A 16,917-nucleotide genomic window follows, 5' to 3' on the forward strand; every position below is an offset into this window, starting at 1 on the left:
AAAACCATGACTGAAACCAATTTCATCACGCAAGACAATGTTTGCACTAAAATTTCTCATTGCTTCTCCCTCCTCGTAGAGTCAGTTATCTTGCAAGTACCAATAATGATACTTACTGGAACTTTATTTCCATCAGGAGGGATAATGAGGAGATTAAGAGTAACCAGTAGTTCTCCATTTGCTCCTCCCAATGACCCTCATCCTTCATGCCCTAATGGGCACTGATTGATATCGTGAGGGGGAGAGGATCGTCTTACGTACGATCGACGGTCTTTAAATAAAAGCCTTTACGAGGAAAGGCGTGACAGAGGATCATGCTGGACTCTATTGAGAACTATGGATAAGTGCAAAACAATCTGAGATACTCTTAAATGAAAACATGACTACAGAAAATACAACGTTCACTGTAAATATACAAAATATGATAATATAAAAAACTGACAAAGGCAACGCGAAAGAAGAAAAATCAAGTACATCCAGATGCTCATTCCATTCATTAGGATCCAGAGTTCAGAGAAGCTAACCACCAATAAGGTGATTACCAACATCCCCTCTCGCTCGTCTCGTCTGGATCCTGTTTCTGACTCCGAGATTATCCTCAGCATAGTCAGGTCGTTCGCTGTCATTGCCGGCAAATGATGTTTGCCTGTTGGAATAATTATGAAGTTCACTTGAGCTCATTAATTCTTGCTTGAATCATCAAGACCAAGAACATGGTCTGTTGTCGGCGCTTGCGCGAATGGCAGAGGTTGCAAAGGATTCATAACCTAGATTTAAAATCTTCATTAAGGCTTCATTGAGTTGTGTGGATTTGGTTTTAGGTTCCTCGTGCTGTTTACGCTCATCTCGATTCAGAAGTAAAGTTTGCATAGCTATGAGTAAGGTTCCGTCTCTATGTCTCGGCTAGATTTCAAAGACTAACTGCAACCGGCCTCGCTCCTTTTAGTTCCTGGCAAAATTAGATACATCAGCGTTTGCTCTATGACGCGAATATACATCGTCACTTACGATAGTATCCTTGGTAACGAACCTAAATAGCATCTCTGTACCAGCTGTTAACCGTTACTTCCTCTCTCTCTCTCTCTCTCTCTCTCTCTCTCTCTCTCTCTCTCTCTCTCTCTCTCTCTCTCTCTCTCTCTCTCTCTCTCAACCTGTTCAACCTCAGTAAATTATTTTCTTCGTTGTTTAAGCTTCCTTATCTCTATCACTGTTTTTTTCATCATTGGCTACTAAAATACTCTGTACCCTTACCTTGTTCTGTATTATTTCAGCTGTTATATCATATTCCATATGCCATTGTGGGATATAATACATCTAATTCAAACAGTCGGTAATCCCGAGAGTATGGAAACGTGATTTTTTCTTCAGTAAATCATCGTAAATCATGAAGAATGGGGAGGAAGGGGGATGTTGAGGAGACATTATCGTTTAACGAAATACCATAGTAGTGAAGCCTGATAGAATAAGTACACTGATCAAATGGGATTGAAGTCACTTAGCAGATAGACCACATGCCGTATTTTTTTTTCTTTTTATGTACAAAATAGTGGAAACGTTACACATTTTATTTTCGTAACCTAACTAATATCTCAGTTGTTATTTATGAATTATCCTAAAAGCAAAAATGTAGTAATAATTGATCCCCGAATCTTGAATATTTATTTGACGAACACTTGAAATACACAGAAATCTCTTCAAGCGTAATCAGAAACAAGTGTTAAACAATCCCAATTTTTATAATTATTACTTATTTATTCAAGTTTAGTCACAGTTTCCTTCAGTATTGATGTGAAATGACTGCAATCAGACATTTATAAAAAGTTAAAATCATGAGTTTTTAAAGCCATAAGCTCGCTACGATAAGATTTCCCCAAGATAAAGGAGAAAACTGTAAGTAGACCTCTCATTTTTACTAAAACAAATCCTCTGCTCTTCAGTCACGGTAATTTAATTTTGCCGAAACGTGAATCATTTGGTGACATGCTGTGATAAAAGTTTGAAAGAAATGCATATGATAGCCAGAGAGACAATTATGTTTGCTTTAAAACAGCAGAAATACATAAAATCAACGATCGTGATTACCACGTGGAAAAACAGCTATCTAAAAAGTTTTTTCCTATACCATGACAAATTGAATACATATTCATCTTTACTTTGGTACAGCGGAGTATTACGAAATGTGTGCTAGTGAATAGCGTTGACTATACCTTCAATTCCCGTTGGATTTTCAGACAATCATTTGCTTCCTCTCTTCTCTCACTAAATTGTCACAGGCGAATGAAGGTCAGTCGCTGTGTGACTTAATTACTGCGAGTCGACCCATTCTTTTCCTTGTACACAGAAATGCAATAATGCATTAAACCCAATCAATACCGTTGGAAATATAGCAAAAAATACTGTAACATCGGAGATTACCTTCGAAAATGACTGTTTTAATTAAAGATGGACTCCCCCTTTGCATTAAGCAATAAAAGCTTGTATCTCACGTTGATAAGAGATTGCCTAAATAACACTGAAGTTTTCATTTTCAAGAAAGTTTGTCTGAAAAAAAAAAGGAAAGTATCCATAGAAATACAACACTCTTTATGCTTTTAGAATTTTTTTAAGCTAACAGGGAAATTCGACAGAAGATATGTCATAAATTTTTGAAATCCCTTTTTTTGCCCGCTATCATGCAATGAAAAAGAGGAGAAGAAAAACTTCCAGGTATTGACATAACTGATGCATTGCCCCTTGGAGTAACCATTGCAGCTACAGCCTCCTCGTACTCCTCATTTTGTTTTGAGGTACACGGACGGGATGCCGAATGCGTTTTTGTCGAAGGACAAGAAGCAGAAGCCAGGAAGCCGAACGGACAGAATGCCGAACAGACATAATGACGAACAGACACAATGACGAACAAACACAATGCCGAACAGACATTAAGTCGAACGGACCAAATGCCGAATATTGCTAAGATTACGAAAGATAAATATAAGCAAAAATAATAATAGTTAAGATTTTTTTCTTCAATGAAGTTTGACTTTTCACTAATTCGATAATTACTATTTAACTCTAACTGCAGTAATTAACAATTACCTCTTTTACTATTACTGCTTTGTAGTTATATATTTTTTTCTATATTCAATTTGACTATGGAATTTAATTTTTGCGAGTTCAACCATGGAATTCACTTAGACAGGACGTGGTGGCCGAAAATTGCTTCATAATGGATATTCATACGTTGTCGATAAAACTGTTATTAAAAAAAAAAAAAAGAAACTACTTACTGGAGATGTGAGCGACGAAAAGTGTGCAATGGTAGAATTAGAACGATCAGTGATACCGAACATGGACAAGCTTCAGATCATTCACATCTTCTCGACGGTGCTCATAATACCATTTTAAAAGCTTTGGATAACATTAAGATTACGGCAGAACAAACAGAAGAGGTAACAAGCCGTGTAATAAATAATGTCTTGGAAGAACTGCCGCTCAGCATTGCTGGTTCTATACCTAAAAGAGAAACACTTGCAAGAATGGTAAGGCGAGCAAGAAAGAATGAAGAAAGTGAAGACTTGGACATGACAACCCGTGGCGAGAATTTTCGTCTTTATGAAACCACCTCTGTTACAATTTTCGACAGAAAATAACTTGGAATTATCTAAAAAACAAGCATGGTTTGCCGATGGCACATTTGACTCCGCTCCTTTAAGCAAACAGCTTTATACCATACATGCCATTGTTTTGAAAAGTAAAACCTTACCATTGGTGTATTGTATTGCCAGTAACAAAGAAGAAAAAACAAACATATGAAGAAATTTTTGGATTTTTAAAAAGCAGAGGTGTTCAGGAGCCTGATTCAATAACTGTTAATTTCGCAAGAGCAACAATAAATGTTATCATCCTATTATTATTTTTGCTTATATTTACCTTTCGTAATCTTAGCAATATTCGGCATTTTGTCCGTTCGACCCAATGTCTGTTCGGCATTATGTCTGTTCGGCTTTCTATCCGTCCGGCTTCCTGGCTTCTGCTTCTTGTCCTTCGACTAAAATGCATTCGGCATCCCGTCCGTGCACGGGTTTTGATTAGTACCCTACTGAATTTTTCGTCTTCTGGAAAATTATTAGTAGCCATTAAACTCTTGATTCAGCAGAGCTAACGCAGACGTTGAATGAAAATATTAGCAATATTGAACAAATAATGCTTACAATGTTTGAAAATGGAGTCTCCAAAAGGCATGCTATTTACGAGTAGGATGGAGAGAGAGAGAGAGAAGAGAGAGAGAGAGGAGAAGAGAGAGAGAGAGAGAGAGAGAGAGAGAGAGAGAGAGGAGCATAATTCAACTAACAATTGTTACTCCAAGGGGCAATGAACCAGTTATATCAAATACCTGGGACAATTTTCTTTTGATTTTTCAGTGAATGATGACAAGCAAAAAAAAAAAAAAAAAAAAATAGGGGCGATTTCAAAAATGCATAAATGGAATAAACATTTCGAAATACGGCACTACATCTCTGAAAATATTATCATTAGTTAACCAACGAATACATATATTATATCTATCTATCTATAACTATAACTATAACTATATATATGTATATATATATATATTTATATATTGATATTATATATATATATATATATATATATATATATATAATATATATATATATATATATATATATATATATATATATATATATATATATATATATATATATATATATATATATATATATATATATATATATATATATATATATATATATATATATATATATAAAGTCTTTGTATTTGCGAGGGACCTTGGAGAATTAGTAAGACATGATTCCCCCAAGCAATACCTTCCACACATTGTGTCCAGTTCTAGAGACCAGCGATTTTTTTTTTTTTTTTTTTTCAGAATTACCAGGGTTGGTAATTCTGGTTTTCGTGTTATACGCTATTACTTCACAAGCCAGTCTTTATTATTGACCTATATATAATTCCGTGAACAATATAAGCGTCATCCGAAAATTAAATGATATTTTTATTTCCTGATGAGGATATAATGAAAAAATGATGACTGGTCCACCAAATAAAATCTCGGTTTACTCATACAAACTTTTTCTGATTATTTCCAAAGGTCAGTATGTGTCAGGATTGTAATAACTACCAACCTTATCAAGCATTATGGCACTACTAACTCCAATTAAATTGTAAACTCACCATTGGAATTTTGTGTGATTCTTTGATTTATAATAAGGTTTTCTGCTAATTGCCACATAAAATTTTTTTGTATATACATATTCTTTAAAGACACAGAAAAGCAAAACTGACTTTCTGCTTTCCGCGATTTTGTGTGAGGGTAGAATTTAGACTGGATAATTATGGGAAAAACGTGAACTTTGGAGAATTTCATCTCATATTACAAGGGCTGATCGAGAGAGAGAGAGAGAGAGAGAGAGAATTCATACCGGGGTAATTTTCCAGCTGTTGTATATATATTTTCCTTCTTTTTATGGCGCAGTTTGCGAAACCGAATTTCATAGTTTATTGTCGCTGTAATAGTTTTATTATTGCGTTAGTTATTTCCAATATCTGTTATCGCCAAAAAATAGCATTAATATGTACCATGTCCAAAGAGAGATATCGTTTCAATTCGAAGGAAAACATTTAAAATAATATCTTTTCATTTAGTTCTCATATGAAGTTATTTTTTTTATTCATTTCATTTCTGTTATGGAATACTGACTTTAATTCTGCGGCGACAGCATAAATAGTCAATTTGATTATTTGTGACGACGCCTGAGAAGTAAATGACACTTTGTAACATTTATTTATGTTCTGCGTATAGACCTGCAATGACGCATGCACATTGGGAAAGGATTTCTAATTTGCCAAGCGAGCAACCTAAGTATCAATATATCTTTTTCTCAGAATATTATTATGATTATTCTTGGTCGTTCTTTTATCACAGTTAAAGCTATATTCCTTAGTGCTGAGCGGTAAGTTTTGCTTCGCAGATTATTATATAAAAAAGTCACTTGAGACTTTCTAATTTAAAGCACTGTTTGCTTCTATAATCATCCATGTATTTAGTCTCTCTCTCTCTCTCCTCTCTCTCTCTCTCTCTCTCTCTCTCTCTCTCTCTGCTCTATATATATATATATATATATATATATATATATATATATATATATACATACATATATATATATAGATGTATATATAGTATATATATATATATATATATATATATATATATATATATATATATATATAGAACCACACACGCACACACACACACACACACACACACACACATATATATATATATATATATATATATATATATATATATATATATATATATATATATATATATATATACTGTAAATATATACACACATCAACTTTCCAGCTCTAATACTCCTAGTTGACATCAGTGTCTCATGGTTACTTGGCATTAGATATCCATGATTACTGGCATCAATTCAAATGCAGACCAAAACCATTACTTAACTTCACTGGTCATACTGATGTCCTACGTATGTACACGAGCTTCTAAACATGATATAAATATCTGTATAAAAAAATAATTTGCGACGAAAAATGTTAATTTATTCACTGTAGGAGTTTAACATTTAACGTTATCAAATGACACTCATGGGTGATATGCATGCCCTTTCAAAAATACATAAATAGAAAGAATTTCTTTCAGTAATTAGTATGGAATTTCAAAAAATAATGAGTTCACGGAATATTTTCCATATGAATTCATTGACTTTTAAATGACCAGGTAACGTATGAAAAGGTTTAAGCAAAAGAACTACGCATAAAATCAGTTTAACTCAGATTGCGCGCTTAATCAAATATCTCCGATTTCACACGAGAATTTAGCTGTTTTTAATAAAATTACATTATTTTAATCGTTATAAAAGTCGATATTTTTCAGTGAAATTATGCTTGTATGACATCTTGTATACTTCCACAGAATAGAGAGAGAAAGGGAGGGGACAAGTTCAATATAGTATCCGAAGAAGTTTCAAAGATCCAACCACGAGAATTTTTAAAGTTAAGTAAAGAGAAAAAATTTTTTTATAAGGTCCTTACAGAGCCACTGACTTTCCTAGAAAAAATCCTTTTCTGAATGGAAATTAGCTTTTTATTCAGATTAATTTATTTTTGGAATCAAATGAAGCTCTTCAGAAAACGTTCCGTAAGAATCTGGACTCCTTGACCTTACGCTAGGAACCGGTGTTTTGATAAACAGCGTCTTTGGGCCACAAAAATTGTGAATTAAGAACCATTCACCCCCATAAAACCCCCCTCCCCCACCAACACCCCCTCCTCTCTCTCTCTCTCTCTCTCTCTCTCTCTCTCTCTCTCTCTGTTTTTCTTTCTCTCAGTGTTTCTTTGCTCGGCCCGCCCGTCCCGGGACCAGTGGCGGACGCCTCCCCGCCCGTCCCGGGACCCGTGGCGGACCCGTCCCGCCTGTCCTGGGACTAGTGGCAGACGCCTGGTCGCCCGTCCAGGGACCTGCGGTGGGCCCAGCCTGCCCATCCCGGGACGCGTGGAGGATGCCTGCCCGCCCGTCCCGGGACCAATGGTGGGCCCGGCCCACACATCCCGGGATGAGTGGCGGACACCTGCCCGCCCATCCCGGGACCCGCGGTGGGCCCGTCCCTCCTGTCCCGGGACGCATGGCAGATGCCAGCCTGCCTGTCCCGGGACCAGCGGCGGGCCTGGCCCACCCGTCCCGGGACCTGCGGCAGGCCCGGCCCTCCTGTCCCGGGACGCATGGTGGATGCCTGTCCGCCCGTCCCGGGACCCGTGGCTGGCCCGGCCCACCCGTCTGTCCCGACTAGTGGCTGGACCGCCTGCCCGCCCGTCCTGGGATGCATGGCAGATGCCTGCCCGCCCGTCCCGGGACCCGTGGCGGGCCCAACCCAGCTGTCCCGGGACCAGTAGCGGATTCCTGCCCGCTCGTCCCGGGACCCGTGGCGTGCCCGGCCCGCCCGTCCTGGGAGGCATGGCGGATGCCTGCCGGCCCTGTCCTGGGACCCACGGCGGCCCGCCCGCCTGTCCCAAGCCCATGTCCCCTGGGGACGCGTGGTCGGACGCCTGCCCGCCGACCTGGGACCCACGTCCGGCTCTGCCCTCCTTTCCCGGGACGCGTGGAGGACACCTGCCCGCCCGTCCTGGACCCGCCCGTCCCGTGACCTGCGGCAGGCCCGGCCCGCCCGTCCCGGGATCAGTGGCGGACGCTGCCTGCCCGTCCCGGTACCCACAGCGGCCCGGCCTGCCCGTCCCACAACCAGTGGCGGACGCCTTCCTGCCCGTCCTGGGACAGGCGGGCCGGGCCTGCTGCCGGTCCCGCCTCTCATCACACGCGGCGATCCTGGCCTGCCCGGGACGTGTGGAGGACGCCTGCCCACCCGTCCCGGGACCTGCGGCGTGCCCGGCCCGCCCATCCTGGGACCCACGGCGGGCCCGGCCTACCCATCCCGGGATGAGTGGCGGACACCTGCCCGCCCGTCCCAGGACCCGCGGCGGGACTGGCCCACCTGTCCCGGGACCCGCGGCGGGCCCAGCCCTCCTGTCCCGGGACGCATGGCGGACACCTGTCCGTCCATCCCGGGACCCGTGGCTGGCCCGGCTCGCTCGTCCCGGACAAGTGGCGGACGCCTGCCCGCCTGTCGCAGGACCCGTGGCTGGCCTGGCCCGTCTGTCCCGGGACCAGTGGCGGAAGCCTGCCCGCCCGTCCTATGATGCATGGCAGATGCCTGCCCGCCAGTCCCGGGACCCGCGGCGGGCCTACCCAGCTGTCCCGGGACCAGTGGCGGACACCTGCCTGCTCGTCCCGGGACCCGTGGCGGGCCCGGCCCGCCCGTCCCGGGAGGCGTGGCAGACGCCTACCCGCCTGTCCGTCCTGGGACCCACGGCGGGCCCAGCCCGCCTGTCCTGGGACCCGTGGAGGACACTGCCCGCCCGTCCTGGGACCAGCGGACGCGTGGCGGATGCCTGCCCGCCCGTCCCGGGACCCGCAGCAGGCCCGGCCCGCCCGTCCTGGGACCAGTGGCGGACGCTTGCCTGCCCGTCCCGGTACCCACGGCGGGCCCGGCCCGCCCATCCCGCGACCAGTGCAGAAGCCTTCCTGCCCATTCTGGGACAGGCGGGCCGGGCCTGCTGCCGGTCCCGCCTCTCGGGACCCGCAGCGATCCCGGCCTGCCAGGGACGAGTGGCTGACGCCTGCCCGCCCGTCCAGGGACCAGCGGCGTTCCCGGCCCGCCCGTCCCGAGGACCAGTGGCGGACACCTGCCCGCCCGTCCCGGGACCCGTGGCGGGCCTGGCCCGCCCGTCCTGGGACCAATAGCGGACGCCTGCCTGCCCCTCCCGGGACCTGCAGAGGGCCAAGCCCGCCCGTCCCGGGACCAGTGTCGGACGCCTGCCCGCCCGGACCGCCAGTCCCGGGACGCGTGGCGGACGCCTGCCCGCCCGTCCCGGGACCCGCGGCGGGCCGGGCCCACCCTTCCTGGGCCCAGTGGTGTTATGCCCTGCCCACCCCCCCGTCCCAGGACGGGCCCGTGGCGGACGCTTGCCCGCCCGTCCAGGGACCCGAGGCAGCCTGGCCTGCTCTTCCTGGGACCAGTGGCGGACGTCTGCCCGCCCATCCCGGGTCCCGTGGCAGGCCTGGCCCTGCCCATCCTGGGAGCAAAAGCAGACGCCTGCCTGCCCGTCCTGGGACCTGCGGCGGGCCTGGCCCGCCCGTCCTGGGACCAGTGGCGGACGCCTGCCTGCCCGTCCTGGGACCCACGGAAGGCCCGGCCAACCCGTCCCGGGACCAGTGGCGGATGCTTGCCTGCCCGTCCCGGTACCCACGGCGGGCCCGGCCCGCCTGTCCTGTGACCAGGGCGGACGCCTTCCTGCCCGTCCTGGGACAGGCGGGCCAGGCCTGCTGTGCCGGCCCGTCTCTCGGGACAGCGCGGCGATCCTCGCCTGCCCGGGACGTGTGAAGGACGCCTGCCCGTCCGTCCCGGGACCTGCGGCGTGCCCGGCCCGCCCGTCCCGGGACCCACGGCGGGCCCGGCCCACCCATCCGGGATGAGTGGCGGACACCTGGGCCGCCCGTCCCGGGGACCCGCGGCGGGACTGGCCCACCCGTCCCAGGGACCCGCGGTGGGCCCGGCCCTTCCGTCCCAGGACGCATGGCGGACGCCTGTCCGCCCGTCCCGTGACACCCGTGGCTGGCGGCCCGGCCCGCTCGTCCCAGGACCAGTGGCGGATTGCCTGCCCGCCTGTCGCGGGACCGTGGCTAGCCCGGCCCGTCTGTCCCGGGACCAGTGGCGGACGCCTGCCCGCCCGTCCTCCTGGGATGCATGGCACATGCCTGCCCTCCGCCCACCCGTCCCGGACCCGCGGCGGGCCCGGCCCAGCCGTCCCGGGACCAGTGGCGGACGCCTGCCCGCTCGTCCCGGGACCCGTGCATGCCCGGTCCGCCCGTCACGGGAGGCGTGGCGGACACCTGCCCGCCTGTCCTGGGACCCACGGCGGGCCCACACGCCTGTCCCCGGGACGCGTGGTGGGGGGGGACGCCTGCCAGCCAGTCCTGGGACCCGCGGCGGACACTGCCCACCTTTCCCGGGATGCGTCGAGGACACCTGCCCACACCGCCCCCGTCCCGGTGGGACCCAGCCCGATTGGCGTGGGGCCAGCATGCCCATCCGGGAACGTGAAAAGGACGGACGCCTGTCAGCACCCGTCCTGGGACCCGCGGCAGACCCGGGCCGCCCGTCCCGGGACCAGTGGCGGACACTTGCCTGCCCGTCCAGTCCCCCACCCCCCGGCGGGCCCGGACTGCCCTTCCATGCGACCAGTGGCGAACGGCTTCCTGTCCGTCCTGAGACCCCACCAGCGGGCCGGGCCTGCTGCCGGTCCCGCCTCTCGGGGTTACCCTCGTCGATCCCGGCCTGCCCGGGACGCGTGGCAGTAGGCCATCCTGCCCGCCCGTCCCGGGACCCGCGGCGTGCCTGGGCCCGCCCATCCCAGGACCAGATGCGGACACCTGCCCGCCCATCCCGGGACCCGCGGCGGGCCTGGCCCGCCCGTCCTGGGACCAATAGCGGAAGCCTGCACCCACCCATCCCTTGCGACCTGCGGGTGGTTCCAGGACCGGTGAGCCGGGCAGGGCCGCCGCAGGTCCCCTGGACGCGGCAGGGCCAGGCCCGCCGCAGGTCCCCGGGAACGGGCAGGCAGGCGTCCGCTATTGCTCCCAGGATGGGCGGGCTAGGCCCGCCGCGGGTCCCAGGACGGGCGGGCAGGCGTCCGCCACTGGTCCTAGGAAGGGCAGGCCAGGCCCGCCGTGGGTCCCGGGACGGGCACGCATGTGTCCACCACGCGCTCCCTGGGAGTGGCGGGCAGGCGTCTGCCACTGGTCCCAGGAAGGGCGGGCCAGGCCCGCCGCAGGTCCCGGGACGGGCGGGCAGGCGTCCGCCACGTGTCCCGGGACGAACGCCTGCCCGCGCCCGTCCCGGGACCTGCGGCGGGCCTGGCCCGCCCTTCCTGGGACCAGTAAGCAGACGCCTGCCCGCCCGTCCCAGGGCGCGTGGTGGACACATGCGTGCCCGTCCCGGGACCCACGGCGGGCCTGGCCTGCCCTTCCTGGGACCAGTGGCGGAACGCCTGCCCGCCCGTCCTGGACCTGCGGCGGGCCTAGCCCGCCCATCCTGGGAGCAATAGCGGACGCCTGCCTGCCTGTAAGGGACCTGCGGCGGCCTGGCCCTCCTGTCCTGGAACCAGTGGCGGACGCCTGCCCGCCTCTCCCTTGACCTGCGGTGGGCCTGGCCCGCCCGTCCTGGGACGCGTGGCGGATGCCTGCCCGCCCGTCCCGGGACACGCGGCGGGCTCGGCCCACCCTTCCTGGTACCAGTGGCAGATGCCTGCCCGTCCATCCCAGCACCCGTGGTGGGCCCGGCCCGCCCTTCACAGGACCAGTGGCAGATGCCTGCCCGCTCGTCCCGGGACCCGCGGTGGGCCCGGTCTGCCCATCTTGGGACCAGTGGTGGACACTTGCCTGCCCGTCCCGGGACCAGTGGCGGGCCCGGCCCGCCCGTCCCTGAACAATGTAATAGCTATTCTGTTCCTTAGAACCAGAATATGCCACTGCTCCTCTCAATTATTCTTGGGATTCTCTGAATCTTATAGTTCTTTTACTTGTACTTCATGAATCCTACTGAATCCTCTCTTTCTTCTCCTGGCACCTCCACCCATCCTATTGAATCCTCTCAATTTTCTTGGGGCTTCTCCTAATCATGTTTCTTTTCCCGGCACCTACATGAATCCCCTTATTTTATTCACCCTTTCTATATTCCCCCGCTGTTCTTTTACATCCAGGAATCAATAAAACTCTAAGAAAACATTTTAACATATTTATTTCTGTTCTAGTTCAATTTCCTTCAAGGATTAACAAAACAAACTTATTACAAAATAAACATCAAATTTTCCATTCAATAAACATCCTCCTCAAAATTTCCACATCTTATCCGTCTGAGTGAGGCCAGTGCAGTCTTCATCACGCCATTTCTTGAAGATCGACAGAATCTTCTGCAGTTTTGAGTTGCTCTCCTCCATTCGTCTTTATTTCTCCTGGAGGTTCTTCAAATTGGAGACCATTTTCTGTCGATCTTCAAGAAATGGCGTGATGAAGACTGCACTGGCCTCACTCAGACGGATAAGATGTGGAAATTTTGAGGAGGATGTTTATTGAATGGAAACCGGCCTTCTTCTCCAGCGACTCCAGGCGACCATTTCCATCCTCTAGAAGGCATGCCAGCTCGTTCCTCTTGAGTTTCGCTGTCTCAACTTCACACTGGAGTCCACACTTTTCCTTTCAAGAGGTCCTCCAAGTCCTTCTGCAGGCGCTGGAACCTCAGCTCCAGGTCTTTCCTGTCGTATTCCCACTTTTCGGTTGAGTCTTTTTGTTCCTGGATGAGCCTCGCTATCCGCGCCGCTTCTGCCATCTTTAGCTGCATGTCTTTCTCCTTGTGTCGTAGGAGTTTCTTGAGCTTATCCTCTCACAAAGGGCATCGTTCCTCTGACCAATTTCTTTCACACTGTTCTTCAGATGCTGGTTTTCTTCGGCCATCTTGAGGATCTTGTCTTCCAGCTGCTATTTCTCCCTCTTCTCTTTATCGTTCTAGCTTCGAGCGAGGGGGCCTCTCTTGCAAGGCCTGCTGTTGCAACACATCCTGAGTGATCTGCATTTCACGAACGTGTTCTTCCCTTCCGCCCGCCTTCTGCGTCTCTTCTTGGTAGTCGAGCCTCTGTACAGAAAGGGGGGGGGGGGGTGTGTGTGGGGTGGGGTTGGACCTCCCTACCTTCCCCGGCCTCTTCTCCTCTCCCTACCTCACACAGAGAAGAGAGAGGAGAGAGAGAGAGAGAGAGAGAGAGAGAGAAAAGAGAGAGAGAGAAAGAAGAAGAAGCTGAGGACAGAAAGGGGGTGGGTGGGACCTCCCTACCTTCCCCAAGCCTCTTCTCCTCTTCCTACCTCTCACAGAGAGAGAGAGAGAGAGAGAGAGAGAGAGAGAGAGAGAGAGAGAGAGAGAGAGAGAGAGAGAGAGAGAGAGAGAGAGAGAGGGAGAGGAAGCAGAGGACGAAAGGGAGGGGGGGTTGGGGTGGGACCTCCCTACCTTCCCCGAGCCTCTTCACCTCTTCCTACCTGTCACAGAGAGAGAGAGAGAGAGAGAGAGAGAGAGAGAGAGAGAGAGAGAGAGAGAGAAGAAGCTGAGGACAGAAAGGGGGGGGTGGGACCTCCCTACCTTCCCCAAGCCCTCTTCTCCTCTTCTTACCTTCACAGAGAGAGAGGAGAAGAGAGAGAGAGAGAGAGAGAGAGAGAGAGAGAGGGAAGCAAAAGGAGCAAGGACACAAAGGGGGGGATTGGACCTCCCTACCTACCCCAAGCCTCTTCTCCTCTTCCTACCTCCCACACACAGAGAGAGAGAGAGAGAGAGAGAGAGAGAGAAGAAGAAGAAGAAGAAGAAGAAGCTGAGGACAGAAAGGGGGGGATGGGACCTCCCTACTTCCCCAAGCCTCCTTCTCGTCTTCAACCTGATCACAAAGAAAGAGGAGAGAGAGAGAGAGAGAGAGAGAGAGAGAGAGAGAACCTGATGACAGAAAGGGAGGGATGGGACCTCCCTACCTTCCCCAAGCCTTTCTTCCTTCCACCTACCTACCCTCACAGAAGGAAATAGATATAATAGATAGATAGTAGAGAGAGAGAGAGAGAGAGATGAGAGAGATGAGAAGAGAGAGAGAAGAAGCTGATGACAGCAAAGGGAGGGTGGGATGGGACCTCCCTTACTTCCCAAAAGCCTATTCTCTTCCTACCTCTTACAGAAGAGAGATGAGAGAGACGAGAGCAGCGAGTGAGACGAGAGAGAGAGCGAGAGGAGAGAAGAAAGAAGCTGAGGACAGAAAGGGGGGAAAGGGGGGGGGACCTCCCATACCTTCCCAATTCTTCTTCACCTATTCCTATTTCTCGCAGAGAGAGGAGAGAGAGAGAAAGAGGAGAAGACGACGCGAGGAGGAGAGAGAGAGAGAAAGAAAGAAGAGAGAGAAAGACATAAAGGGAGGGGGTGGGTTACCTTACCCTACCTTCCCCGAGCCTCTTATCCACTTCCGACCTACCTTCACACAGAGAGAGAGAGGAGACAGAGGAGAGAGATGGATGTGAGAGAGATTGGAGAGAGGCGATGAGAGAGAGAAAAAGTAGAAGGACGAAGCTGAGGGACAGAAAGGGAAAGGGGGGGTGGGACTTCCCTACCTTCCCCAAGCTCCTCTTTCTTTGACCGCTTCCTAACCTGGTCCACAGAGAGAGAGGAGGAGAGGAGAGGAGAGAGAGAGAGAGAGAGGAGAACCTTACCTTACAGACCTTACATCTTTGTTCGGGTTGCCTCAGGTCCCTCAGTATGAGGCACTTCTAATGTCTACCAGAGAGTTGCTAGTACATCTTCCGGTATATTTTGCATGTTCCAATCTTGGATGGTCTGGGATGCAGTTTAGATATTTATCGAGCTTATTCTTAAACACATCTACGCTCACTCCTGTTATATTTCCTCAGATGAGCTGGCAACACATTGAATAGACGCTGCATTATCGATGCTGGTGTGTAGTGGATTAATCCTGTGTTCTTTCCTTATTTTTCCTGGTATAGTTTTGGGCACTATTAATCTACCTCTGCTTGCTCTTTCTGATATTTTTAGCTCCATGATTTTTTCAGCTATTCCTTCTATTTGTTTCCATGCCTGAATTATCATGTTGCATTCTCTTCTCCTTTCTAGACTGTATAATTTTAAGGATTGTAGTCTTTCCCAGTAGTCAAGGTCCTTAACTTCTTCTATTCTAGCTGTAAAGGACCTTTGTACACTCTCTATTTGTGCAATATCGTATTGATAGTGTGGGTACCATATCATATTGCAATATTCAAGTGGACTACGAACATATGTTTTATAAAGCATAATCATGTGTTCAGCTTTTCTTGTTTTGAGTGCCATAACAACATTCCCATTTTTCTTACATTTTGCCAATAGAATTGCTATTTGATCGTTGCATAACATGTTCCTATTCATCATCACACCAAGGTCTTTAACTGCTTTCTTATTTGTGATTGTCTCATTATTAGGTCCCCTATATGCATATAGCTTTCCTTCCCTGTCTCCATAGTTTATTGATTCAAATTTATCAGAGTTTTAAATACCATCCCTATTTACCTCTGCCCAATCATATAGTTTTGTTAAGGTCTCTTTGTAGCTCGTTCCTATCTTCATCACAAAGTAATTTCTTTACTACTTATTCTTGTGTCATCGGCGAAACTACTCACAACCGAGTCCTTAACAATTACTGTCTATGTTTGCAATCATAATAACAAACAGTAATGCAGCTAACACCGAACCTTGTGGCACACCGGAAATTACCTTAGCTTCATCCGATTTCTCATCGTTTGCAATAACTATCTGTTTTCTTGTGTAAAAATTCTTTTAACCATCTTCCTACTTTATCCACTATATTATGTTTTTCTAATTTTCTTCACTAATATATTACGGTCTAACCATTGTCAAAGCTTTTGCAAAGTCTAGATAAACCACATCTGTTTCATTCCGCTTTTCATATTTTGTGTATGGACTAACAGTTGGGTTTGTGTACTTTTTCCGGGTACAAAAACCATGTTGTCCTATATTAAATAGATTATTTTTATTAAATGTTTCATAATATTTTTCTTCATTACCCTTTCTTACATTTTCATGATATATGATGTTAGACTCACAGGCCTATAATTACTTGCCTCTAGTCTTGATCCACTTTTGAATGTAGGGGTAATATATGCTAATTGTGCTCATCATAAATCGTGCCTGATCTACACTCTGTCTTAATAATATTGCAAGTGGCTTTGCGATAGAATGAACTACTTTCTTAACAAAATAGCAGGAAACTCCATCAGGCCCTGCTGCAGCTCCATTTTTAATTTCATTAATAGCCTGCACAATATCAGCTTCATTAATATCTATGTCAGCTAAATATTCACTATTTTCGTCCCTTACTTCTATATCATTATCTTCATTATCTATTCTAGGGGTGAATTCTCTCTTATATCGTTCTGCCAATATGTTGCAAATTTCCTTTTTTCATTCGTTAATCTCCCTTCAAATTCTTAGAGGGCCTTTTTACTTTTTCTACTCTTCTTTTATTCATCTTTTTTGTGTATGAGTATAATATTTGTTTGGGGTTTTGCTTGAATATTATTAGGGTTTTTTCTTCCAAGTCCCGCGCTTTTCATTTCTTTTGATTTTATAATCTTTTGTTCAGCATTTTCTATCTTACTTTTAGTTCTATAACTTTCCATGCATTTTTTTTCTTTTGTAAGACTTTTTTCCACTTTCTGATTTCTGGAACAAG

The 16,917-nt window shown here is 48.5% G+C and overlaps 1 protein-coding gene across 1 annotated transcript; it reads left to right on the forward strand.

Annotated features, from left to right (window-relative positions):
- Positions 1-480: 480 nt before the first annotated feature.
- Positions 481-9,983, forward strand: LOC135216600 (basic proline-rich protein-like). Its single transcript, XM_064251980.1, has 3 exons — positions 481-606; positions 7,412-9,072; positions 9,143-9,983. Exons 1-3 carry the CDS (start codon positions 481-483, stop codon positions 9,981-9,983), a joined length of 2,628 nt encoding a protein of 875 aa, XP_064108050.1.
- Positions 9,984-16,917: the final 6,934 nt, after the last annotated feature.

This window comes from Macrobrachium nipponense, chromosome 6 (assembly GCF_015104395.2).
Source record: "Macrobrachium nipponense isolate FS-2020 chromosome 6, ASM1510439v2, whole genome shotgun sequence".
In the NCBI taxonomy this organism is placed as follows: domain Eukaryota; kingdom Metazoa; phylum Arthropoda; class Malacostraca; order Decapoda; family Palaemonidae; genus Macrobrachium; species Macrobrachium nipponense.

Bases quoted from the DNA above. Each gene is read 5' to 3' on its own strand.
- LOC135216600 (XM_064251980.1), top strand. From the start codon at position 481: ATGCTCATTCCATTCATTAGGATCCAGAGTTCAGAGAAGCTAACCACC. The intron at 607-7,411 runs GTCAGGTCGTTC...TCCCGGGACCAG, and splicing joins CCGAGATTATCCTCAGCATA to TGGCGGACGCCTCCCCGCCC. The intron at 9,073-9,142 runs GTACCCACGGCG...ATTCTGGGACAG, and splicing joins ACGCTTGCCTGCCCGTCCCG to GCGGGCCGGGCCTGCTGCCG.